Source organism: Choloepus didactylus, chromosome 2 (assembly GCF_015220235.1).
Source record: "Choloepus didactylus isolate mChoDid1 chromosome 2, mChoDid1.pri, whole genome shotgun sequence".
NCBI lineage: Eukaryota > Metazoa > Chordata > Mammalia > Pilosa > Megalonychidae > Choloepus > Choloepus didactylus.
This window is the reverse complement of record NC_051308.1, coordinates 50,900,069-50,927,642: the sequence shown is the minus strand read 5'-3', so window position 1 is coordinate 50,927,642 and position 27,574 is coordinate 50,900,069. Positions and strand designations below refer to the sequence as shown.

General features: G+C 44.4%; 2 protein-coding genes across 4 annotated transcripts in view; one reads left to right on the top strand and one right to left on the bottom strand.

Moving 5' to 3' along the window:
* The window catches only part of C2H1orf74 (chromosome 2 C1orf74 homolog), an 89,397-nt gene that overhangs the window by 61,649 nt on the left and 174 nt on the right, over window positions 1-27,574 (bottom strand). The window contains exon 2 of one of the 2 annotated variants that reach the window (XR_005215064.1): window positions 12,553-26,653. Coding sequence is in view for 1 of the 2 variants with exons in the window: in XM_037824788.1 (XP_037680716.1) it covers window positions 25,767-26,558 (792 nt within the window). In the remaining variant the exon portion in view is untranslated. Of the gene's footprint in view, window positions 1-10,201; window positions 26,654-27,574 lie in introns of those variants that run through there. The other variant, XM_037824788.1, reaches the window with a different exon arrangement.
* TRAF3IP3 (TRAF3 interacting protein 3) lies at window positions 2,168-24,649 on the top strand. Of its 2 annotated transcripts, XM_037824741.1 has the most exons (17): window positions 2,168-2,433; window positions 3,105-3,719; window positions 5,971-6,374; window positions 8,918-9,065; window positions 9,250-9,313; window positions 9,588-9,612; window positions 10,130-10,159; window positions 10,259-10,354; window positions 15,646-15,717; window positions 17,934-18,074; window positions 18,199-18,336; window positions 19,716-19,851; window positions 20,460-20,522; window positions 21,635-21,694; window positions 22,798-22,934; window positions 23,689-23,802; window positions 24,391-24,649. In XM_037824741.1, the coding sequence occupies exons 2-17, from the start codon at window positions 3,569-3,571 to the stop codon at window positions 24,481-24,483; spliced, it is 1,872 nt and encodes a 623-aa protein (XP_037680669.1). In that variant the 5' UTR covers window positions 2,168-2,433; window positions 3,105-3,568; the 3' UTR covers window positions 24,484-24,649. The 2 variants fall into 2 exon arrangements, with proteins under 2 accessions (XP_037680669.1, XP_037680674.1); XM_037824746.1 differs by lacking the exon at window positions 3,105-3,719.

The window sequence follows — 27,574 nt, the reverse complement described above, 5'->3', positions numbered from 1 at the left end:
TATGGTACTATAGATATTCAAGATGTTCCTTTGGGGGAAACTGGGTGAAGAATATATGGGATACTGCTATATTATTTCTTACAACTGCATGTGAATCTGCAATTATCTCAAAATAAAAAGTTAAGTGTATATATATATATATATATATATATATATATATATATATATATATATATAAAGAAATGAGTGTAGGGTTGCTGTTTGAGGTGAAGGGAAATTTCTAGTAATGGATGGTGGGAAAGAGCATTACAACATTCTAAATGTGATTAATCCCACTAATGGAAGGCTAGGGAGGGGGTGGAATGGGAAGATTTAGGCTGTATATATGTTTCCACAATTGGAAAAAAAAAAAAAGACAGTCTAAATAGATGACAATTGAATGCCAAGGATGAACTTGGATGGCATTCAAGGATGGAGGACAGGTGGCTCAAAGGGACACAGCTGAGACATAAGGAAAAGGAAATATAGAATGAAAGCTTTATATCATTGTTGAATCTCTTGTACTTCTTAGCTGCGCTTAATGGGATTGCATAAAAGAATGTTCTTGTTCATGGGAAGTGTATACATGAATTATAGTGTATGTTCAAGGATGTGTGCAGCTAACTCTCATATGTTCATAAGACAGAGCAATAGATCGATGATAGATAGGGAGGGAAAGAAATAGTGATGTGACAGCATGTTAAAGTTGATAGATTGAGCTATCGGGGAAGGGGTGTCAGGGTATGATGGAATTCTGTGTATGGGGTTAGTATTGTTTTTGCAACTGTTCCTATAACTTTGAATTTATTTCAAAATAAAAAAAATTAAAAAATTAAAAAAAGAAAAAGAGATCAGGCTCTGTCATCAACCAAACCTGGCTCCAACACTTGCTGTATGACCTTGAGCACATTATTAACCTCTCCAAACCCACTTGAATGGGTTCAGTAATCCATTTTGAGTTGCACAGTCTTAAAAGGGCCTTTTGATCTTAGTACACATTTCATTCTGATTTTTCATGGAATTCATGTAGTTGATCAGCAGGAATTCCTATTACAATCTTCTGTCCCCTCCTATGCTCTAGTGCCTTAAACTCAGAACCCTCTTACTTTTCTCTGCCAATAAAATCCTTCCCTTTATTCTGGCATTTTGGGCTCTCCAACTCCTCTGTCCTCTACTCATACCCATGTGTTGTGCTCCAGACACAGCGCCTTGGACCACTGCCCCCCGTCCTGATGGAACACCATTTGTCTTCAGTTCTAGTGCTTTTCTCTTGAGAATCCATTCTCCGCTCTTCCCCTGCTTATTTCGTGTCCTTTTTCTCTTCAAAGAATGGGATACAAAGCGGGCAAAGGAGAAAATTGTGACAAACCCCTAACATGTTAATAAATTTTATCTTACCACAGCTATTTAAGCATCTTGGAACAGACCTCACACACGTCCAACCTTAGAGTTCATAGGAGCCACACAAATCATCCAGCTGCCATAATGAGTGGATCATTTAGACAAGGTGAATAGTTAATACTCAGTTAAGTTGTCCCAATCCAGTTTCCTCTCCACTACTTTATGCTGAACATCTTGGGATTTTCCTGAGTATATAATTTGTATTGGCTTCTTTTTAATTCATGCAGATCAGTTCCTTTCAGTTTTCCCCCAAATTTCCCAGTCCAACTGACCAAGAAAAAATTTTACATGATTCTGCCTGCTATCCCTGCCTTCATTTCCTAGCCACTCACCACTATTCACCCCGTCCTCACTGCTTCAGAAAGGAGCAAACTCAGAGCTGACCTCATTTCAGAATTCTGAAATACTGCAAGTACTTCAGAAGAGTGGAAATGTGTTACAACAACAGGTTGTGGAATGATTATTAAAGGAAAGGGAAAATTCTTACACAGAGCATTTCCTGATACACATGAAAGCCTACACTGGGAATATCTCTTCTAGGTCCCGCCATCCAAATGACTTTTTATCTTCATAGAAACTGCAAGGTTTAAATCTGACCCAGAGGCCCATCCTGGTCAATGCCTGGAATGCGGGCTTGTCTTGTAACTGCCCCAGAGCTCAGACTAACCCAATAGCAAGAGAAAGGGTGGCTGGGGTGCCCGATGATGGGAGGAGCTCCCGAGCTCAGCCCAGGAGGCCTCAGGGTTCAGGGGCCCACTCAGATGGTGCCAGAGAGCAAGAGAGAGGAACTGGGGTTTGCAACCGCTGTGGCTTTTTCTGTTTCCTGTTTCAGCAAAGCACAAGGCTGCTCACAAAAAGAAAGACATCACCCAGAAGAGAAATGCTGATGAGGCGCAGAACCATGGACTGAGAGCTTGCACTCCACTCTGCTGCTGCCTTGCCCACCTGAGACCAGCACCAAGATCTGCCCAGGAATGGGAGTGCTTTCCTGAGCAGCTTGGGTTGGAGCCTGGGAACCAGAGTAACTGAGAAGGAGGACATTTTCGTGTTCAGGTTTGGGGAGTCTGGCTTTGGGGTGGGGTAGAAGATGCTCTATCATCTAAACTTCCCTAGGCTGAAGAGGGAGACATAGGAGTGAATGGCATTGTTTAAGAGTGTTGGAGTTTGGGTAACCAAAGGAGAGGGTCCTGTGTTGGTTTCCCAAGGCACTAGTCATGGCACAGGTTTGGCTTCCGTCTCTCCTCTGTTCTATCCATCAGATTAGATTACAAGTGACAAAAGATTTAGATTTCAGGCTACCCATGGCAGGGGCATGAATTAAATTACCTTTTATGGTTCCCTTCAAGTCAGGGATCCCCATAACTCAAAGCTGCCATTCCAGAAGGTTAGATGCTCCTACACTGAGAGCTCTGGACTAGGAAGGCCAGACCCATGCAGGAAGCTCTTCATTGTCTCTGTTGCACATACACCCAGGAAGTCGGAGCAGAGACGTGGAAAGACAGGGGCAAACCTCGCCAGGTAAGGCACAGCCAGCCTGAATCTATCCCTGTCCTGTAGAGGCAGGGAGACCCTCTCTGAGCCAGCACCACCTCTTCTTCTGAGCTCCAGAAGAAGCTCATGCTGTCATGCTGCCAAGGGGAACCCCGCAGATGCCAGAAAGCCTGGGCAGCGGCCAGTGACCTTTCTTTGAACTTTATAGGAACCATCTCCTTTTTCTTCTATAGCCCATCCCTGTCACTTGGCAGTCCCATGTAGTGTCTTGCTTGTAAACAAATCTGAGTGATCAAGACATACTGGAGAGCTGGATATGGCTCCACTCATCTATGCCACACCAAATCCTCCCAGATGTGGGAAGCAAACTCAGAAGCAAACTCAGAGCTGACCTTACCCCCACTAAGGAGCCATTTCTACTGCAACCTCCGTCTTGGGGAATAAGATGCAATATCTGCCTGCCAAGAAGCAGAGACCAGAACAGCCATCGGCATCAGTGGCCTGATGAGGACAGCCTAGGAGGAGAGTCCACAGAGACCTTATCTCAGGCCCCCATGTCCTCCTCCACTAGCCCTTTCCTCTTCACAACAAGAAGGCAGAAGGAGACTGGATAATCAGATTTGCCTCCACTACAAAGTCTTTGGGTAACCTGGGGCCAAACAAGGAGGGAACCAGAGCCCCACATGTTTAAGATAGAATGAACTTCAATTCTTCACCTCCTCTAGTCTTTGCCTTTCTGCCTGGCTTAACTGAGACTGTGATTGTGTCCAGACTACAGAGAAGCCTTTTCTCCTTGTGGTCCAAACCCAGCAGTCAGATGAACCACAGTAGTAAATTTGCTCCATCTGGTGAGCAGTTCTCCTTCAGAGAAAGAAAGGGTTGGGAGAATTAGAGGACCAGGGGGTGCTAGTTTAGCTTGGGGTGTTTGCCTTACAGCACTGAGTCTTCAAGAATACCCAAGATCAGCATGACAGGGGTAATAATAATAATAATTTATGTTGATAATAATAGAAAGCTAGCATTTATTGTGTGTTATGTGCCAGGAGCTTGACATTCATTTTCTTATTTAATCCTCACAATCCTAGGAGGTAAGTATGAGCCCCATTTTATAAATGAGGAAATTAGGCTTAGGGAGGTTTAATAGCTTGTCCAAAAGCACACAGGGAGTAGGTGACAGTACCAGGAAATGAATCCACACAGTCGGGCTCCAGTGCCAGGGTGCTCACCCACCACCTATGGCAGGATAGCCACAGTGCTACAGATTAGGGGCGCCACAAATGTTGATTCTGGCCATGGAGTTCACACACAAATACTCCTGAGTTCCCTTTCCTAAGTTTTTAAATGAAATGGTAGATGGGAAACCACAGGACTCCCAAGGTATAGGGGTGAGGAGAAAAGCCTGAATAAAGAGGAGAGCCATTCAGGGATGGTGCACAGAGGGCAAACATAGACATCTTCTCAATTCCACTTGGGGTCAGCCCTGCCCAAGACCAGAGTATACCCCCAAACACTTGAGAGTCAGGTATTGGCAAGTGTCCAGGACTCGAGCACAGTAAGACCCCTCTCAGGCAGCCACAGTGCCTCACTTGTGATCCTGGAGAATGAGTAGCATGATCAGAGAGAGAGAGAGAGAGAGCAAGAATCTTGCAGAGAATTCCAGACAGAGCCAGGGTGGACAGCAAAGTTTTCAATAAAGAGGCAGAGAAGCTGCTACCTGTTGAGTCTGTTTGGCCTGTAAGTAAACCCAAGTGGCCAGAACTGGCAAATGCCCCCCAGTTGCTAAAGCTGAGATACCCTTCTCTGACCTGCCCAGGAAGCAGTGTTTCTAGAGTGGCGGATAGTACAGTTGCAGGAAGGAGGAGGAGCAGCAGCTGTCACTTGTCTGAGTCCAGAGATGAGCGGAGGGAGGGTACAGAAATGCCTGTGGATGGAATCCAGTTCATCCAAGTCCAGCCCCAACTCAGCAAAGCCACCAGAGTGTACCAGGAAAACAAGTGAATTTTCAGGAGTTAGGTCAGGGACAGGAGGAAAGAGAGGGTTTGGGTGCTCTGTGAACAGTGGAAGGTGAGGCCATGCAGAAGGTCATCGAGTGTGGCCTCTGCACCAAGCCTGGTGCTCTGGGGACTTGTGGTTACTGTTTCTCTGTTTGGTTTGGTTTGGTTTCTGTTTATAAGAGCTTTGTTGAGGTATAATCCAAGTGATTACTGGTTTTAATGATACTCTCTGTGCCTGGGTCCAGGAAGATTAGTGGACTGAGGAAAGCAGAATTGGCACCAGACTTAGCCCCAATAGGGAGGTGATCGTTAAAAAATGAAGCCTTCAGCTTGGAGAGTTATTGAGCCAGAAGCTCTGGAACAGTTTTGGCCAGCACCAGGCAGGTGGCAGATACTCCCTCAATACTGATTTGACTTGATCTGGAGCTGAGAGTCGGAACCCAGTCCTAGGCTGGGAGAGAGGAGCCAATGGTCCGATTTCAGGACTTCTTGATGGAGGAAATGGAGTGGGGGTTTCTCTCTTAAACCATGCCCAGGACCAAGCTCACACGCTAGTCACGAAGGGGCGAGAGCAGCAGTTCCCAGTTGCAGGGCTGGCCACACTCTGAGATCGGTTATCCTTCCCAGTCTTGAGAAGGAACAGCTTGGGCCAAGAGAACAGTAAAGATGCTCACTTTCCCTTTAGACTGGGAGAAAGAGGTCAATTTACTGATTTTTTTTTTTTTAGAAGACCCTGGAAAATGAATACCCCTCACTGCCGCTCACTGCCATCCAAAAGGCTCTGGGCGCATTATGATTTTTACCATTTTTATTTCTCATATTCCCCTGACTTCGAAGCATGGTGAGATCTTCAGTCAAGAAGAAGGGGTGTCCAGAGAGACTCTTTCCACATTACAAGGAGGAGACACAGGCTAGAGGAAAGCAGGGGTTGGCATGGAGACTGAGCCCAGGATTCCTGAATCCCAGATTGACACCATCACCTCCTCAGTTTTCAGCCCACATGTGTGGAATGCTGTGCTATTTCTGCCCCCTCATTCAGGGAGATAGTCATTCTTCTGCCCATCTTCTGACCCCTCCCCTTCTCCTCCCTCTCCGCATTTGGCAGATCCAAGCAGCTATTCCAGGAACTGGAAGCCAAGCACAACAGGTGCTCAGGAGGTCATCATGATCAGCCCAGACCCCAGGCGCTGCCCTGGCTTGGCCCGACGGGCTGAGAGCTACGAGGCCAAGTGTGAGCGCCGGCAGGAGACCCGGGAGAGCCGCCGGTGCCGCCCTAATGTGACCACTTGCCGCCAGGTGGGAAAGGCGCTGAGGACTCAACAGAGAGAGCAGCTCAAGAGAGCCCGACAACAGCAGTTCTTCAAGAGAAGGAACCTGGAGGTGGAAGAGAAGGGCAAGACACAGAGTTCCCAGGCTAGGGAGCAAGGTCCCTCCAGAAGGACAGGACAAGCAAGTGACCTCAAGGAACCCTTGTCTTGGGCCAACAGGAGCTCTGCCTTCAGACAGCAGGTGGGCCATGTTGAGGGGCACTGTTCCATGTGTGGGCAGGAGGGGGAGTACAAAAGTAGGGGGGAGGTTCAAGGTCACGAAAAAGTGATTTAAAGAAAGCTCTTCTTCCTCAGTCACAGAGTAAAGCCTCTGTTAGCAAAAAAAAACTAAATGACTTTTTTGTTGTGTCTTTGTTTAGTTATATATTTTTTTGTTTTGTACGTGCCTTTTAGGAGAGAAAAATTATTTTAAAAACAATTCCATGGAACTGGAGGAAAATGCAGAAATGTTGGACTTCCCCACCTGGGTTATTACTGATATTCTCACAAACTTTGAGGACTAACAATTTAGTAGGCCAAGCCCTTGATCTTGGGGCTTGACTTATGAAGTTTATTACTGCAAAGGAGAGTATAAGCCTACTTACAATTGTTCCTAAGAGTCTCCCCCAGAGAACTTTGTTGCTCAGATGTGGCCTCTCTGTCTCTAAGCCCATGTGGCAGGTGAAATCTCCCTGGCAACATGCAACGTGACTGCTGGGATGAGCCTGGACCTTGCATCCTGGGATTAAGAAAATCTTCTTGACCAAAAAGGGGAAGAGAAATGAAACAAAATAAAGTTTCAGCAGCTGAGAGATTTCAAATAGCGTCGAGAGGTCACTCTGGAGGGCATTCTTATGCACTATATAGATATCCCTTTTTAGGTTTTAGCGTATTAGAATAATTAGAAGTAAATATCTGAAACTATCAAACTGCAACCCAGTATCCTTGTTGCTTGAAGGTGATTGCATAACTATGTAGCTTACATGGTGTGGCTGTGTGATTTTGGAGACCTGGTGGCTCACACTCCCTTTATCCAGTGTATGGATAGATGGGTAGAAAAATGGGGACAAAAACTAAAAGAAAAATAGGGTGGGATGGGGGGCTGTTTTAGGTATTTTTTACTTTGATTTTTATTTCTTTTGGAATAAAATGTTCAAAAATTTACTCTAGTAATGGGTGCACGACTATATGATATTACTGTGAATAATTGTGCACTGTGGATGATTGTAGGGGGTGTGAATATACCTAAAAAACCATATTTAAAAAAAAAAAAATTCCATGGGTATTGCCTAATATCAGTTCAAACTTAGGACATCTTACACCTACCTTCTACAGCTATCTTACATCACTCATTCATATACCTGTTATTCAACGAATATTTATTGAATGCCTATTATATGCCAGTTACACAGACCAATCCTCGCGATGCCCTCTCTCCCAATGCATGCGTGTACATACACACACACACACACACACTTCTCTACTCTTCTGCAAGGCTATTGTATCTCCCCACCTTCTCTCTTTCTCTTGTACTATCCCAATGCTATTAAATTCACTCTGTTGAGGCCTCATCTCATCCAGGAAGCCTTCCCTGGATTCTCCAGGCCATCTCTGCTCCCCGTGGACCTTGTGAGGTTATAAATCCTCCAAGACCGTGTAATTCTTAGAGACCCATCAGTCTGGCCTCGGAAGGAGCAGTCTTGGCAAAAAGCAGAGTACATCTCGATGACCTCAGTCAGCAAACCATCTGTGTCTTCCTGTCTATGTTGTGAGCGCGCTGACAGCAGGATGGGTCTGCTGTTTTCCCTGGAAGTTGCCTGGGATTATGCCATACTCAGAGTAGCTGCTCAGTCAGGACTACTTAACTAGTGGATCTGTTATCTGCAATAGGAAATGCTGTTCAATAAAATGATCCTAGAGTCCCATGAAGTACCAATTGTGAAAGAAAACCAATCATGTGCTCTTTAAGGCAAATATGTTTCTGAATGCTTTTTCTTGGGGAAAAAAATTTTTGAGGAGGACAAGGACAGAAAATACAATTAACCAAAGAACTCCACCTCTATCCTATTGGTTATTTAAGGTTTTATTGAGATTGAGTCAGTCCACACAATTGGATACCATAGGCATTTCTGAGCCTTTTAGTGTTATACTTACAAATAAAGAAATTTTGATTTTGTAAGAACCAAATATAAAAAGGACAGTTTAAATTATAACACTGGCTTCTATGCCCTCCCTACAACTCCCTGTTTTACCTTCTCTTCCCACAAAACCTCAGTGATTTTTCAACTATTACTAAGAGGAAGGGAGCCCCTATGTGGAATATGGAAGGGACTTTAGAGATCATCTATTCCAAACTGCTCATTATAGAGACAGGAGACTGAGACCTGGGAAAGATCATGAAGCTGATCACCGGCAGGATCTGAACTCAGATCTCCTCACTCCCAATCCCAGAATGGTGGTATTTCCACCTCACCAGCATAAGCGGCTGAGAAAAAGCATGGTAGCTCAGGAGTTCTAGAGAAAGTAATTGGAGATAATTTGCCTGGCCCCAGGAGGACCATTCCTGCCAGCCAGGACAAGGAAGGGCAGGAGCAGTGATAACTCTGCAGCTCTGAAGGTTGGAATGGGTTACTTCGATTTTCTGAGCCTGAAACATGATCACTGGTTCATCTTGCTCCAGTCAGCTAAAGAATCTTCTAAGGGATTCTGGTCAGTGGTTTTCAGCATCCCCAACTTGCTTTCCAGGTGGCAGGGACCCGCTCTAAGGTCCATCCAACCCAGCCACAGCCTCCCTCAGGCATCTGGAGGGATTCAGCTGAGCACCACTCCTCACAGTCTGGAAGCCTTCCACGACAGGACTCTCCCACCAAGAGGCCACCTAAACACCACCGGGGTGAGCGCAGAGCCTCCTCACTCAGTGGGGCCCGCAGAGAATCTTGCTTGGGCATTCCTAGCTCACTTGCACTGAAGAGTCCATGCCCCACCTCCCCAACCACCACAACCATCCCCCACTCCTGCTCCCCACTGTCCCACACCCTCCCCTAAGGTTCTCAATCACCTTTTCCTCCATCTCTCAGGCACTCAGACAAAGGCCGAAGAAGCACAGCCAACAATTAAGAACGACGCCAGTCAGCAAACCAAGTGAGAACCTATAATGGGTCACTTTCTGAACCCAACCCACTCTCATTACATCTGTTCCTCCCTTCCTCAGTTTCTAAGCTTTTACTTGAATACCCCCACCCAGTATGGGGAGAAGGAACACAATGAATCCCCATGTCCACCTTAGTTAAGAAAGAAGGAGCCCTTCCCTACCCTACTGTCTCTTCAGAAGAGATTAGAGAAGGAATCACCCACCACCTCCTGACTTGCTCGTTTCTTTGGTCCATTGTCATTCTTTAATTTCTTCTCTTCACAGTTGTGGAGTTGCAGTTCTGGATAAGGTAAGAAAATCCTCATTTTGAAGAGCTTGAATGAGATGGTATATAAGCTCTGCTAAGCTCTGACATTCTGGAATCCCATGATAATTCCATGATAAACTCAGGCTGTGATGGAGAGGCACTTTCTTCCTGGAGGGCAAGGAGGTACTGGGCAGAGCCATGGGGGCCTAAAGGGGTCCTGCCAGAGCCAAGCTTCCCAGCCCCTGGGAATCTCTAATCTGCTTCTGCCTCTGTGAATTTGCATATTCTAGGTATTTCATGTTAATGAAATCATACAATATTTGTCCTTCTGTGTCTGGCTTATTTCGCTCAGTGTGATGTCTCCAAAGTTCATCCATATTGTAGCATACATAAGAACATCATTTCTTTTCTTGACTAAATAATATTCCATTGTGCGTTTATACCACATTGTGTTTATCCATTCATTTGTTGATGGACACTTGGGTTGCTTCCACCTTTTGGCTATTGATTAGGTTATTGATCTAGCATCTTCTTAAATACAGTTTTTCATTCTCTCTAGGAAATCATCCAGCTTTCTGAGTACCTCAAAGTAAGTCACATGTGAACTTACCCTCCAGCTCCCCCACCCACCATCCCAAACCTCCTCCCAGTTAACTTCACCATCTTTTATTTTGCCCCTGCCCCCCAGGAGGCCCTACAACGGGAGCTAGTCCTAAAACAAAAGATGGTGATTCTCCAAGACCTGCTGTCCACCCTTATACAGGCCTCTGACAGTTCCTGGAAGGTAAAGAATGAAATCTATGTTTGAACAAAGCTCATGGGCTTCTATGTGTACCATCTCATTCTTCTTTCATACCATCCCAGCAAGAGAAGTGGTTTTCTCTCTACTGAAGAGTGAGATAGGAAGGGGCAAGAGGTGGGAGAATGGTGCTGAAACCTAGAGGTGAAACAGGTCATAGTAAATATATGGGAGGGCTAAGCTAAATCCAGGGTCATCCCCTGAGAGCTGTGCTGCTACACATACAGGGAAGACTTGGAGGAAAAAGTGCAAGAATTCCCTGTTTTTTAATTTGTTAGAAGGAAAGAAGGAAGATCTAAATAATGAATATGGTAAAATGTAAACTATTTTATATGGGATTCAAGCCACTGTTAACTCCAAGCCAGCATGCATCTGCTACTCAACCCAGACATGACTGGAAGGGTGAGAAGGGACCTTCCAGATGATCTAGTCAAACCCTCTCATTTTGCAGATGAGGAAAATGAGTCTCAGAGAGGTCAAATGGCTTGCTCAAAATCACATAGATAGATAGTGGCAGAACTGGGACTAAAATTCAGGCCTCCCGATTGTAGTCCATTCTTTCTACAAATATTCATTGATCATGTACTCTGTAGTGAGCGCTGGACCAGCACTTGGGATAATGAGATTTCTTAGTCAGAGTTTCTGCTTTTAAAGAGCTCGTGACTTGGTAGGGGAGACAAACCCCTTATACAAGTATTTGTTGGACAAATGTGGAATCAGGGGCAGTATTTGAGGCAGGGATATAGCACAGGCAAAAACCCAAAGGCATGATGTAATGTGGTTGTTCTCCAACTTTTTTTTTTAATCTCAGAAATGCTTTATAATCTTAAAAAAATTATTGAAAACTCCAAAGAGCTTTTTATATTTACCAAATTAAAATTTAAGAGAGAAAATTTTAAATAATGAAAACCATAACATCTTAACATAAGTTACATATTTTTATGAAAAATAACTATTTTCAAAAACAAAAAAAATAGTGAGAGGAGTGGCATTGTTTTACATTGTTGCAAATCTTTTTAATTTCTGGCTTAACAGAAGGCAGGCAGAGTCCATTTGTGCTTCTGCATTCAATCTTCTGCAATAAATTGTTTGGGCTGAAGTATAAGAAGAAAATCTAGCCTCACACAAGTATGTAGTTGGAAAAGGGAGGACCTTGCAAAAGGGACTCAGGGATTCCCAGGGATCCTAGGACCCCACTTTGAGAACCCCTAGCATAGTATGTCCAGGGAGCCCAAGCAACCAGGTACAGAGAGGCAGAGCACACAACTGCACAGGCTTCCATGAGCATCTTACTCCATCACCTAAATGGTCTGTGCTTAGACAGAGAGATGTAATGGGAGGGTGTGGAACAAAACTGAAGAGTTTGCAGTGATGTGAGAAACACTTCCCAAGCTCAGCCCTCCCTCCTCACTTCAGATTTAGGTGTCTATGATCAGGGCTTCTTGATTGTTATGGAAGTCATTTCTTTGACAGAGCAGGAGCCTGGGACAGACAGCTGAGTATGCCAGGTAGTTTCTGGTGTTAAACTAAATAAGTCTGACTCATTTGACAGACATTTGTTAAGTTCCAACCCAGAGCTAGGCCCTGTATTATAAGGACAAAGGAAAGTAGGATCTTTGCTCTTGAGGAGTTCACACTCCAGTCAGGAAGAGAGAGACGGGAAATGAATAACTCTAAAACAGTGTAATGAGGTGTAACAGTGGTATATACAAGATGATCCAGGGAAAAAAGAGAGTAATTATTCTGCCTAGGATGGAATAGGGAAGGCTCCAAAGGAAAGAGGTCATTTTAGCTGGGTCCTGAAGGATGAGTAGGAGTTTACCTGTACAGAACTAGGAGTAATGATGGGGGAGAAAGAGCAGAAAGGAGAAGAGTGATTGAGGTAAAGGAATCAGAATGATTACAGGTCTACATGTGACAAAGCATTGGCTGTAGCAGATTGTGACTGAAATGAAAGGATCATGTCTGAAAAGTACCAAAGACAAGACTAGAAAAGACCTCAGACCAGTCTCTGGAATTGGAAGCTTAAATTTTTTCTATTGAAAAAGGTATCTCAAATGTAAAAAATGTATGGACCCCTTTTTAAAGGAAAAAATGTAATCACAGATCCATGAGAATGCATGCTACCCCCTGTTTAAAAAACACCACTGGAGGTAATAAGTAAGGTAGTAATGTAACTATACCTTATTCAGGTTTAAAGTCCTAAACCCAGCAGTGTCTGGCCCATCCTTAGGAGGAGCTCAATCAGTGTCTGTGGAATTGAATGGAAAACAAATGATCAGATCTGTGTTTTGCAAGGTTCTCTGGCATCAATGAGGACCCTGGCTCCTGGTGGGTGTGAGGGTGGTGAGGGTGGAGACTCTTGTAATATTCCAGGTAAGACACAATCAGAGCTTGAATTATAACCAGCTCGGTGGGAATGAGGAGGATGTATTAAGAGACGTTTCTAGGGTAGACTCTGAAGGGGAGTTTCACCACACACTCCAGCAGGCAAACAGAAGTTCCTCTGGCTGTGGGTTTTTACAACCCCACCTTCTCCCACTGCTACCAATACTCACCCTTCTCTCCATCTGCCCCATCAAACCCCCAGCTTCCTGTTTTTTAAGAAAAATAGTCTCAGATTTTTCAGTTGAGAGCTCTTGCTTCCCGTAAACGGAGACAATTCAACTCTCTATGCCTCCTCTGAAAGCCTCAACTTAAATGAAACAGACAGCCTCAGTTGATAGCATTTGGAAAAAATAAGTTGAAGAATGTGGCCAGAACTGGGCCTCTGACATTCAGCCCTGTTCAGGTCTTTATTTTTTTTCCAGTTGGCCTCCATGATTTGACCCGCCAATGTCCCAGGCAGAGATGCTCACCACAAGCTTTCTGTTAGAACCCTGAGGACCTGCTCCCTCATCAGCCTCCACCCCCAAACTGAATCTGGTCTTTTGGATGGCATAGGCCCTGGGGCTCTGCTGAGACACCTGAGCTGTGCCAAACCTTCCAAGCAGAAACAGCTCAGGGAGCTCTGGACATTGGCATACAAAAACAGGGCTTTTAAGTTCTGCAAAGTAGAATGGAGATCTAGAGATGACAGCGCAGCAGGGGATTGGCTGCAGCACTTAGGCAGCTCTGCTAGTGCAGACAGAAGAGCTGTGGGCTGGTGCTTCTGTGGTGAAGGGGTAGTGTTTCTGGAGAACAGATCAGAGGCAGGGGGGAAACCAAGCAGAGGCAGGAGCTGAAGCTCTCAGAACGGCACCAGGTGTGTATGACCTCAGCCTTATTCCCTTTTCCACTGGGGGTACTGTGCCTTCTAAGCCCTAGGCTCCTGGGGGTGCAACTGCCTGGGTCAGCCATAAGCCTCTCCCCACTTACTGTAACACTGGGCTGCAGTGTGGGGAGAACCGGGTCTCAGACCAGGAAACTACGTGCCCCATTTGCAACAGCTTGGCTACAACGCCCTGACTGCCCTGGGGAGTCTGGAAAGGCAAAGTTGTTGACAGAGATTTTTTTCAAACCCTAGCCTTGGGTGGCCCTTCATCCCCACTGAAGGCACTCTCCTGAACTGTCTTCTAATTATTTTTATTGAAAAATAATCTGGGATTGGAGTAAATTAGAAAAACAGTTGGAAGAAGCAAAATATTGGATTAAAGCCATACTGAGGAATGGGGAGACAAGGGGCTACTGAGAAAGCACAGGAAACCAAGAGAAATTTAAGAATACTGCCTTGGGCCAGTCTGTTTTCTTCCCCAACTATAGCCAGGTAAACCTAAAACTCGATGCGTTTGATTGCATTCTGTATGGGAAGAGGTTAGAAAAGGAAAATGCATGGTGTCACAGGAAATAGATGTAAACAGCATACAGGGGGTGCAGAGCAAGTTGATTTCAGGACCAGCAGATCGACAAGGAACAGACCACTCTAGGGAATGCAGTCTTTTTGCCAGTTACTCCAAAGTCCAGAACAGTAGAAGTCTTTGTACATCTCTTTATCTGTCCCAGAGCCCTGTGGTTATTGTAGATGCCAAATCCCTGACTCTCGGTGCTCACACAAGACATTAAGAAAAATTTTAATAGCAGGAGACACTTTAAAAAATTATGTTTGGTAAAGCCTTTTACTTTTGCAAGGCCCAGCTGAGTAACACAGGAAGCAGAAAGGGTGGGGGTGCCCCCTGAATCCCATGGTTAAAGAATCAGCCAAACAAGATCAAAACAGGAGCTGTAAGTTGCCACTTCCTGCCTCCCCCAGAAGCCCTGAAACTCATTGAGGGGGACAGACCTCAAAGCAGAGTCTCCACCTCTGCCCCAGTCAGTTATAGACGGGAAACTTTATGAGAGTTGGAAAGTCCAGGTCATCTGACTGACAGGGGCCCGAGAGGGGGGTGAAACTTCTAGACCCCACAAGTGTCCCATAGGGCCTGGCTGGAAAAAGCTAGAGAAAGGAATGAGAGCTGCCTACTGCTAAAGAGGCCCATGGCCCTTTCCCTGAGAAACTAGCACTCAGTGATGACACCGTTGCTCCCATATGCACACCCTTAATAAAACTCCAAGGTGTAAGAACAAACACCTCCCATCTGGGGAAAAGTGACAGGTCTATGGGGAAGGGAAGAACAAAACAGTAAGGAATTTGTTAGCTACTCAGCTGAGATATGAAAAAATTGAGAAACAATTCCTGCCTTTCTCCACCCTCATGCTTGGGATTAGCCACCCTCTCAGAATGTCCAAAATGCCATTAAACAGAAAACGAATTCTGAATTTATTCAGAATTATGAACAAATAGAATGCAGCTTTACTCCCTCTCAAAAAATCTCTCTTCCTCCCTTTCTCACTTTCTAAGAATTCCTCATCTTGAGTCCAGTGGGGGAGAGAATGCATATTCTCCCTAGGAGGGCCTTATTGGCTTATACGTCAGAGATAAAAGTCCACCGCCTCAGGGCACATGACTGTGAGGAGGTGAAGAGCGCAGAAGTGCCCATTCAGGGCCAAGAGGTAGTGAAGGAGGGAGCAGTCAGTGTAAAAGCTTTCCTTTCAGTGCTATGATATCCTGAGCCATCTGACAGAGAACCTTAAGGTATGGAAAGGACTCTGAGGGTCAATCTGATTCTCCTATTCCAGAGAAAGGAAAGATCCTCTTCTACCCAAACATCCTTTGTCATCTTTCCCATCTCCTGGAAGAGTTCAGTTCCACATTGTTTGAGCATCTACTATGTGTGAGGCAGTGGGCTGGGAATACACAGCAAAACTCTTTGCAGACTATATTTTGGCCCAAACTTATTAACTCATCCCATTTGCTCCAGGGACAGCTCAATGAAGACAAATTGAAGGGCAAACTGAGATCCTTAGAGAACCAGCTATACACCTGTACCCAGGTAAGCATTACAAAGGACACTTCCAGTCCAGGATACTAGAATTAAAGGAGAAGGGTGCTTGAAACTTAATCCTACTTTCTAGAAATGCCATCAGATGGAGATTAGTGCACCCATTCCAAGGAACTCGGTTCTAGGTTTGCCATTTACACTCTGATCCCCAATTCACCTATCACTTTCTCCATCTTCCTCTTCCTTTCTCCCAGTCTCCCTCCTTTTAAAACCTGGGAAGGGATCCCAGCAACAAGCACTTTGTCAGCTCCAGAGGAGCCTTGAAAATACCTGGAAGTGTAGGGAAAGGCCCTCGGTAGAGTCACACCACACAAATAGACATTCACAGGTCCCAATCTTTGCACAGATAAATTAGATGTTATATTGAAGACTTACAAAACAATTTTCATTCCCTGAGCACCTTTCATCTAGCAGCAACCCCTGGATGAAAGTAAGAGACAGTGACTCTCACCTTTTCTGTGACATTGTTATCCAGTTTCAGTAATCCCCTGAATAACCTGATCTTGTATTATAAGAGACAGACAGAAAGAAATCCACTTTCACACTTGAGAAATGATGGATTCTTGAGAGGGGGAGAGATCAAATCAGAGAATGGGGTGGAGCAGGCAGACTGCTCCTACTTGGAGTTAGAGAAGGTAGACCTGGCCACACAGCTGAGGTCTTGCAGGAGAGCAGTTTATAAGGTCCATAGATTTGCTGGTCCACAGTTTTTTTTTTTATGTTATTTTATGTCCTGTTTTGTCAGGTTCTTATGAACTAAGTAATGCCAACCAAACTTATAAGAGGCCAATGTATAATCCAGAATGCCAGTCTATTCATTTTCAATGGGGGACAAAGCTGGCCAGTGACCAGCATGGTTAAGTCCAATAACTGGGATACCCCCATGCATGAGCTCAACCTGTAACCCCTGGATCTGGTCTCTAATGAAATTTCCAAGAATATAAGACCTGCTAATATTTAAATTCAAATTTTCCTACTATTCCAAAGCTAAATGGAAATGATTTCATATTACTCCCTAAATTTGAATTAGCTGGACCATTGCTTATCCAGAATTGACAGTAAAAGTTGTCTGCCTTCTCCCAAATCACAAGGCATAAAGATGAAAAGCATGGGGAAGGCATGCTTTTCAAGCCACCACTCCACCCCCGTGAGTTTGTAAGGCTGCTCCTGTGCCTCTTTCTTGATCCTGAAGCCAAGAGAAATAAAAAATGCAAATGTATTAAAGCTCTGGGGCTCCAAAGATACAAAACATCCCCCTGCCCTGAAGGAGGTTACAATCCAGTAAAGCAGAGACGAATTAACACAGCCAAATGACAGAAGTACGTAGTCTATTCCATACACAGATTATGGATTAAGGAAGGCTGTTTAATCCATAAGCAGTTGGGCGCTGGGGGCAGTGAAGATTGTTAATGAAGATTTGCCAGAAATGATGGTACTTGAGCTGAATTTGAGCATGAGTCAATGTTAGCCAGGTAAAGAAGGTGGATAAGGATGTTCTAGGCAGAAGCCAGAAAGCATGGTGCTTAGGGGATCTGCAAGCAGGTAGCATGGAATGAAAGTCTGGGCTTGTAGTTCAGCTCCATGCCAAGGAGTTTGGACTTGATCCTTAGGACACTGAGAGATTTAAGCAGAGTGACATGATCAAAATTACATTTTGGAAAGAACTGTCTAGCTGCAGAATGGAAAAGGATTTGAAGAGAGGAAATTCTTGGAAGTAGGGAGACTATTGCATTAATCCATAATTAGAATTACTAGACCAGAACTAAGGAGGTGTCACTAGGGATAGAGAGGAGACAGGTATGAACTACTAAGGAAGTTGACTTGACAAGTCTCGGTGATTAACTGATTACTGGGAAAAAGGGAGAAGGAAATCAAGGATGGCTCCCTCCTTTAGCACTTGGGAGATTAAGCAGGTAATAATGATATAGGAAGCCCAGGAGGAAGGAACAGGTTTGGAAAGAAGGTGGTTTGGTTTACCAGTTCCTATGAAAACCCTAGGGGACAATGGACAGCATGCTCAGGGCATTGTTACACTTCCCCATTCAGTTCACCTCTCATGCCCAGTGCCAGCCTGGAAGAAAAGGCCCACCTGACCACAAGTACCTCTGTCTTGGGGTCAGGGACCAAATTCTTTTCATTTCTGTATCCCATACCCAGATTCAATGTGTATTTGTTGAAATACACATTGAAATAGATCAAATTTACAGAAATACTCCCCTTGGGGGATGCAAAAGGTTCTGTTGGAAATGGAAGACCAGAAAAACAACTATGAGCAGAGGGCCAAGGAATCACTGCAGAAAGTGCTAGAGGAGAAAATGAGTGCAGAGCGGCAGCTGCAGAGCACACAGGTATGAGGATCCTGCATATCCTTGGGGCTGGGGGTTCAGAGGCAGCTCTGGGAAGCAAGGAAGCCAGATGCACAACTCCCTTGATCTCCTACGACACCACCGTCTCCCCTCTGGTCTATCTCAGCGATCCCTGGCTGTGGCAGAGCGGAAGTGTGAAGAGTGGAGGACCCAGTACGAGGCTCTGAAGGAGGACTGGGGTACCCTGGGGACCCAGCATAGAGAGTTGGAAAGCCAGCTCCATGTACTTCAATCCAAACTGCAGGTACCAGGCACTGGGGGTGGGGAAAGAAGGCAGGGTAAAAGAAGTGACAAGAGAAGCTACAGCTTGGTTGGGGGCCTCAGAGGAAGTTGAGAGCATTTGGCTTTCAGTTCCTCACTCAACTGCCACCATGTACCAGACTCGTTGCTTTAACTTCGAAATCTAACTTTGAGTTTAGCCAGGATGTCTGCACTGTTCATGGAAATGTACTAAGGAACAATGCCCAAATGCAGAGGGCTTTGGGCTAGATTCACCAGTCTACTAATGTTATACCCTTGTCCACTCTCCACACCCCATCCCAGTAAAGCATTCAGTTCAGGTTTGCCCACTATTGGCACTGAGCAAATGTCACTAAATTTACTTAAAGGCGAGTATTAACTAACACATCCTGCTGTTTTTTTTTAACAGTAGGCCCTTGGCATTCTCAAGGGTTCCATCATTTACCACCCATGTTCCCTTGGAGAAGTTAACTAGCATAAGCCTCAGTTTCTTCCTTTCTAAATTGAGTATAATAATCTCTCATATCCTAGGATTGTTGTGAGGATTAGATCAGGTAAGTCATGTAAATCTAGCACAACATCTGGCACATACAAGCACTCAATAAATGTTAGCTGCTATTTTTCATAGATTTTACTCACTTGGTTGGGAATTTTGATGATCCACCTCAAAAAGTTGCTCTTTGTAACTTTACTGAAGCAGGGATCTGAATAACCCATTTGGTAAGAAACAGAGTGGACGTATCTTATCAAATAAGTGAACCTAGCTGGCCACTCTGCATCCACATCTCACCTGACTTTGATGTTCTTTCTCCCGTAGCTTACAAAACTACTATTATTAAAAGTGTTTGGGTGTTTTTGTTTGTTTTTTGAACCTTAACTCTTTGAAGAAAATGGCACTACCAAAAAAAAAAAAAAAATTGATAGTGCTAGAATCAGAAGTAAAGAGAAAGTGAAGACATCTAGAAAAAAATCCCCTTAATTTGGGGATTTGCCAAGGTGCTGGGACATGCATCTTTTGTGAATATCAAAAGTCTAATATGCAGTCTCTATGGAGACTGAGTATGTTGGGTTTAAAATAAAGTGTACTTGAAACAAACAAAAGAAAGAGAGTGAAGGAGGAAGACAGGATCTGCTTTAGGTTTTTAAAAGAGACCCGTTGGAAATTCTGCCCGTCCCCCAAAAAGAGTCTAATATGATGTTTGGTATAAATGTGAAGAAGAGAGCAGAGCAAAGGGAAGAAAAAAAAACTTCCCTAGTTTTAAATATTCCTAATATTCCTTGTACCTCTAAAAGTCTACAATTTTTATCCTCTTCCATGGGACTTGACCCCAATCTATACCCCCAGGACTGACCTACTTCTGTGCCAACCCCTCCTCCTTACAGGGAGCAGACAGCAGAGACTTACAGATGAATCAAGCCTTGCGACTTTTGGAGAAAGAGCACCAGGAACTGCAGGCCAAGATTGAACGCCTGCAGGGGGACAGGGACCTGTGCAGCTCAGATACCAGAGACCTACAAGGTACCCGTCTCCTTGGAGGTCTTGGGAGCAAGGGATCCATGACTGAGTTCAGATAAAAGAAGCTGGGTGGGAAGAAAGGTTTCAGCCTTTCATTTGTTTGCTTGATAGGCTTTGTGATTTTATTTTATCATGAAGGACAGACAGGGCTGTTTAAATTATCCTCGACCGAAAATTAATTTTGCTGCACTAGAGTATCTTATATCATTAGTTCCCTTTTCCAGTCCATCCTGAGCCAGATCATGGCTGCTCCCATTTCAGTCACAAGTGCCAATGCCACAATTCTAATTTGAAAGGAAAAGATCAGCTGAAACACAGGCTTGATGAGTCCAGTCTCCCAGTCACAGTCTCTGCATCGCTGACAGGACAGATAGTGTGTAAATACAACCCTTAATTCAACCCGACATTGTTGATGCAGACTAAATCCAAGGTATCTGGGTTCTGGTTTTACCTCTCCAGAACTGGGACAACTAGAAGACAGAGCAGCTTCCACCTGACACATTTCAGAGACCACAGGCAAGACAAAAACTATTATTAATTTGCACTCTTAGGTGTTGGAATTAACTAAGTCTTGGATTCTTCAATTTTGGTTTGCATTATTTCGTTTTCAGATCAACTAAAGAGATCAGAGGAGGAGAAACTTGCCCTGGTGGCCAGAGTACAGCAGTTACAAAGTAAGTTCCCTTTCCAGGTTCTGGAAACAAGTAGCACAGGTGCCTTCTTGGTGCTTCTGGGGCTCCTGCCCCACAGAAGGGATCCAGGGGAGGGACTGGAGGCCCAGTCTTTGGCATATCCTCTACCTCTGTGAATTTTCAGACCCTCTTGTGAGGTTATTTACATAACTCTTCACAAATTATGTATTAGCCTCTGTTTTTTTTGTTTGTTTGTTTCCTTCTTTCTTTCTTTCTTTTCCACTTCCATGTCAATGACAACCACTTGCATTTTTCCAGAAATACAGATTTTTTTAAAAGTACAAGTCTACTGGAACATTGAATTTTCTAGGGCAGTGCTTATTTTAAATATTCTAATTTACTGTCTACATGTATATATCACATAGATCTTTGTCACCAGGAATAGTTCAGAAAATAAGATCATGCTTCACACGCCTCTATCCACTTAAAAACTACATATTGGGGCCAGAGAGGGAAAAGGACTTTTCAGAAGAAAAGCAGACAAATTTCTGGAAAGCTGGAGAACCAGATTCAATTAATATCTCTGCTGGTTGCCCATCACCTTAACCTCTGACACTCCTACAGAGAAGCTACATGTACAGCAATGAATTTGAAAAGACCCAGGGAAAGGGAGAAAGAACACTAGCACAACAGCAGCTCCTACAAGGCAGAAGCTGTGACTGGGCATGAAGTCACTTCAAAATCATGCCTTTATTCATTCAGTACACATTTACTGAGATCCTACTAAATATCAGGCACTCTAGAAATAAGTACTGAAGCTAGTATAATGAACAAGAGTGACACAGTTATGAAGCTTACATTGTAAGTAAGCTCTACAGTCAAGTGTCGAGTTTCTATGAAGCAATAATAGTAGCAGTGGAGAAAAATAAAGCAGGTTAAAGGGAGAATAGTTATTTTATATAGAGTCCTGTGGGAAAGCCTCTCTTCTGAGGTAAAATCTAAGCAGAAACTTGAAGGTATAGACATGGTAGGAAGAGATATAAGGATGGGAACATCTTTAATCATCAAGGTTCTAAGCAAAGTTCTGAAGAAGTAAGCGGTACTCTTTGCAGTAAATATGCTAGCACAGACAAGTTCCTTGTGTTTTCCAACAGGTCTGCTTCGGGATCAATCCTTACAGCTTCAAGAACAGGAGAAACTCTTAACAAAGAAAGGTCAGCAAATTTACTACCACAATTTCTAAGATACCTTGCCTGCCTAGAGGCAGGGGGATGGACTACATGACCTCTTGGAGTCCCATCCAGTTGTGGGAGTCTGTTAAGTCAGGGATGTAGGGGAACTTTTTAAGGACTGATCACTGGCTCTGAGGACATTTTAACTAGTTAGCCTTCTATCCTGAAAGGAACATAAACTGTGAAAAAGAACTTCTGCTCTCTCTGAAAACAGGTCTGTGTTGAACATTTCAATAAATTGATTTCAAACTCAGGATTTCATGTCAATTTTTACATACTTGACTTTCCAAATCACCTCCAACTCCCCGGCCCCAAACCATGTAGTATGCAATAGCCACCCCTCTCTTGGCCCTAAAGTCTGCTGCCTTAGCTTCCCGAAGAAGCCATCATGTATAGGGGTGGGGTGGGTGGCAGGGGGCAGGCAATATCTCCTCACTTATCTACTACACATGGCCTTTTGTTTGGAATATTTTCTCCTCACAGTAACTAGGCATAACATAATAGACAAGGCAAAAATTATTATGCCCACATAGTATGGATAAGAAAATGAGTCTATGGTCATAAATTAAGGACCGCAGTAAGACAAAATCTATAACTTCTGACTTGCTGCACCACTCTTTTCACCACGCTAAGAGTGACCGAAAAACCATCTTTAACCACATGAAGATGAATTCTAGGATATGACCTGACATTCTCATGACTTCAAAATGAGGACAAATGGGAAAGGGGGTTATATTGAAGCATCTGACAAACCTACCTAACCAGAAAGTATGTGACATATAACCAATGATTCAATTCATAAGCATTCCCTAATTTTATCTAGCACTAGATGGGACTGGGGATACAAAGCAAAGTAAGATGCCAGCCTTGCCCTGAGAGGGCTCAAATTCCAGTTCTCTATCCAGACCGAACAGGGTCCCAATGGTAGTTCTTTAAAACTCAGAGAATTCCATCCCGTGTAGTTTAGCCAGAGTGAGACCCACCCTCCCCAGCCCTCTCCCACTTCCTAAGAGTTCTCACTCAGTGACAGGGCCCTTCCTCAGAGGTATGGGTCTCTATCACTGAGAATCTGGCTACTTTTTTAGATCGGGCTTTTTCTGTGTGGCATCCAAAGCCTTCCCATAAAGAAGTGGAGCCTGAGGGTACAGGGGAGGAGAAAGACTGGGATCTCAGAGACCAGCTGCAGAAGAAGACTTTGCAGCTCCAGGCCAAGGAAAAGGAGGTGAGATGGTGATCTCAGATAGCAAGGGGCTCATCTGCACAGTGGCAGAGAAAACTGCTCTGATCAGTGTCAGCTCATTACCTACTTCTTGGGAGGCAGCCAGACAGAGGGATTTCAGAGTAAGGTTTAAAAGGTGATTGGACGCCAGAGGTATTTATTTGCCTGTATACAATGTCTTTGCTTACAGATCGACTTATCAATCTCTTCCTTTCCTTATATAAACCAATCCCTATTAAAGACAAGTTTTGTTATATGAACAATTCCCTTTTGGAAAGTCAACGTAAACTGAAACACATTTAATAAACATATTAACGCTTCAAATTTTATCCCACATTGATACTTTTTATAGTATCTTTTAAATAACAAAATTGCTCCTCACTACATACTCACAAATATAACATATTCCCAGAAGTGTTCACATGCAACTAGCTCCTGGGAAAGAGACTTCTCTAGGCCTTTTGTGCTATAAGAACTTCATTTTTTTAGTGTCCCCACTTAGAAAGCACTTGCACATACACTGTCACACAAAAGCAGATGAATACCAGTACTATAGTTGATCATTTAAATGAACACATTTCTACAAACTTGATTTAGTAGTCAAAAGGCAAACTGAAATCTCTGAGAAGGGCTGGAAAGGGAAGATGGTGGTAAAGATCCCAAAAGGGTGAAGGGGTAACTTAGGGCCATCTCCCCTAGCTGGGCTCTGTCCCAGACAGAATTGGTGGCAATGACCCTGGTAATATTCTCCCCTCAGTACACAGAACTGCATTCAGAGCTGGACAACCTCAGTGATGAGTATCTCTCCTGCCTGCGTAAGCTGCAGCACTGCCGAGAAGAGCTGAATAAGAGCCAGCAGACACCTTCCCGAGTAAGAGGGTCTATCCTCCCAGAAAGCCCTAGATGACGGTGGGATGATTTCTCCTAAAGCCAAGTCTTGCAGATGAAATTTATCACTCCACGCCAACATCTGGCCAGCCTTTCCCACTGTTTGGTTTATGCTATACTGAGAGTACAGCAACCACAGAAACGAACTCTGGCTCATGCATCTAAGCCCACTATTCATGAAACTCTTGAGCCTGGAGGGAAAGATTTCCCTACTAGTTAAGTATGAAATGGTATTCTTTTAGCCTAGTGTGAGCCTGGTGGCAAGGACAGAAAAAGAAGAGCAAAAGTACTGAAGAGTATGAACAGAATATAATTTTGCTGTTATTTTCCACCCATGATCATTCCCATCAGCATTTTAGTATTTGATCCCTGCTGGATGTGGTTACCTGGGCCAGTGACCACTGGTAAAGGCAGATGACAGAGTGAGAGAGAGAGCAAAGTAAAAAGGTTTTTTACTTCCACCAACTAAAGGCTTCCCACTGGGCTAGAATGGGAAGAAGGAAGCTTATTTTTGCCTGTCTTCATCCAACTCATGGCTCCTTTCTCCGGCCCTCCTCCTCCCCACACACAGAGGCAATGTGGCCGATGGCTCCCAATGCTGATTGTGGTGATTGCTACAGCGCTGGCAGTGATTCTGGCAAACAAGGACAGCCTGATGATATGAATAACCTGTGACGCTGCCCTTGATAAGAATCAGAAGCAAGAAGCTCAATGGAAAACTCAGAAGATTTGGGTATTTTACAGTTTGGGGTTTTCCCAACTAAAAGTTGGGATTTCTGACTTTGTTATTATTTTTGGAATCTACTGAAAAATAAACAAATTTTACCTGACCAGTCCTTGTTCCTTGGAACTCTCAATTTATATTCCTGAATGACACATCATAAGTGTAAGACACTAAAGCATCATGGTCTACTCTTCATAGTCCAATTCAGTTGGAGGCATATAAACATGCAGTAAAGCCCACAGTCCTTCTATTTGCCCGGCAGACAACAGCCACATAGGGCAGGTAAATTTACAAGGCTCCCATACAAGGGTATATTACTTGTCTTCCACCCACCCTTCTTCTTCCCCAACATCTCTTTTCTTCTCTCTCCTATCTAATGAAAAATGAATGGACATCACAGCTAAGTCAGGAAGACTCCCAAGTACAGAAATGATAAATATGTAGTAACAAATGATACCACCACCATCAACACCTCTTCTCACACCCACAGCAGATGTGGCCACTTGACTATAGCATTCTTTTCCTTCTATAACAGATGTGGCCTCAAACCCTTCCCCAGTGTTCTCAAGACAGCCACAGCCAAGTGATTGGAGCTGGCTCTTCAGATGATTCCTATTTGCCATTCTTGCCCTAGAGATGGTGCTGGTTTGGATCTATTATGTACCCTAGAAAAGACTATGTTCTTTTAATTCGATCTTGTGGGGGCAGACCCATTGTGGATGGGACCTTTTGATTAGGTTGTTTCCATCGAGATGTGACCCCACCCATTCAAGGTGGGTCTTAATGCCCTTGCTGGAGACCTCTTTGAGAGAATAAAAGGCAGAGACACTTTGAAGAGAGCTCAGATATGCTTAGAAAGAAAATACCCCAGGAGAAGTAAGAAGGATCCACAGAGAAGCTGAGACAGAAGTCCAGAGACATTTTGGAGAAAACCACTGAAACGAGAAGCTAAACCCAGGAGAGACGGATCAGCAGAGCCCACCAAGTGCCTTCCCATGTGACAAAGGAACCCCAGATGCCATTGGCCTCTCCTCAGGGAAAATATCTACCTCTTGGTGCCATAATTTGGACATTTTCATGGCCTTAGAACTGTAAATGTGCAACCAAAAAAATCCCCATTGAAAAAGCCAATCCATTTCTAGTATACTGCATTCTGGCAGCTTTAGTAAACCGAAACAGACAGTAATTTACGGATCACCTTCTACATGGGAGGCGAGTTAAAATCAGAGGGCCACAGCCGGGAGCGTGACTATCTCATAAGAGATACTGAGGTCAGCAAAGTCATTCTGACTCCTAAATCGTGTTCTGAGGTCCTCCTCCCAGGTGTTGAGAACGTCCCTCAGGGCTGGGAACAAGCTCTCTGGAACACTAAAAGAATAAAGCAGGACTGGGGGTTGACCCAGCAGCCATGAGATCCGGGCAGTGAACACCCGTAGTGGGGTTAGGGCTAAGCAATTGTCATCAACCTGGTGTAGGCGAAAGGTATAGGGGACAGGATATCCCAGGAGGATGCCAAAAACAGTACAGAGATTCCAGCTTGAGGAATAGAGCCTGCTGCGGGACACTGCCAGGGATAGGTTCTTCTGTAGTCCTTGCAAATGTGTGATGATCTCTGCCACGAGGCCCTTCAAGTCCTGAAGCTGGTTCAGGGAACAGATAGAAGGATAAGGTTGGGAGCTAGAAACATCCACAAAGGCTATGGTACCAAGTAGCACCTGCTCCAAATGCTGGCATACATGCCCAGGACTGACAATCAGACTGTGTTCCCCAATCTCAAGGATGTGAAGTCTCAGGGTCAGGAAACCCAGCCCCTGCAGCTCCTCCAGATAGCTCTGGAGCTCCAAAGCCCCTGCATGGTTGCAATCATAGAGCAGAGCTGGCTTCAGTCCTCGGGCTACAGCCAACACCTCTCCAGCTAGGCGAAGGCAGATGGCACGGGGTGGGCCCCGTCTCTTTCCCATGCCCAGGGTCTGCTGAGCAGCTGCCACCAGCAGCTGAGGGTTCGGTGTTGACATGGTTTCTAGGAGCAAGGTCACATATGGCCAAATGAGCTAGCCACAGTTCCTTTCCCTGGGCTGCATCTCTCAGTTCCAGACACTTGAGGAAGGACCTAGAAACAAAGCATTAGCAAATTATTAACAACGGCCAATGACACACGAGGCAACGTGCCAACAGTCTTCCCATAAGTTTTATAGCATCTCCCAAAGGTCATTTTGTCCCTCCCTATGCTTTAGAATGTTTATCCAGCCCAGACAAGATAGTATTGCCAATGCTGCCTGATATCCATGGTTGACTTTGTCCTCCTTATTTCCAAATTCTTGTTATCTCTCTGAACAAGATTAATATTTTCTCTGGCTTCTATTCTAAATTTTACCTGTTGCAAATTATGTTTTCTGATTCAAACCTTAAGGAGTTAGGGGGGCAAAGAGAGAAGTGGAGGAGGGAAAGAGAAGAGGAAGGGCAGTCTTTGGCAAAATTCAGAGCATTTCACTCAGAAATGCCCTTGGGACAGGGCTCTCAGTTTCAGATGTACTCTTTCCACTGCCAACTTCCCTTCTCTTCCCGCCAAGAGTAGTAGTTGGAATGGCAATCATTCAAGTAGTATACACTAGAATGTTGGCTAATACTCATCTCACCTTGAGATATAAAAGTAAATAAATGAAATGTTAGAATTACAGCAAGTCTTTAAAGACTACTTCTAGAGTAGGAAGGTCTTCCTGGCTGCCTGTTCTTAGGAACTACCCCTTTCATGGGACAACTGTCCATCTCTTAACAGTTCAGACCGCAGAGAGTTTTAATTCACCATCTTTGTCTGCTCCGGGATAAATCAGGGTGTGCCAAAAGGCGCTGGTCAAGACCTTTTCCCTTTCTGGGCCTCAGTTTTCTCACCCATAAAATGACACCCTGCCTTCTATGAATATTTTAGGGCTGTATTTCAACTTCTGCTGATCCCATCTACCCCTTCTACCCGACTTCCAAGGAATCTCGGAAGATTTCCACTTTTCATTAGCATGTCAAAGTGACTATATGT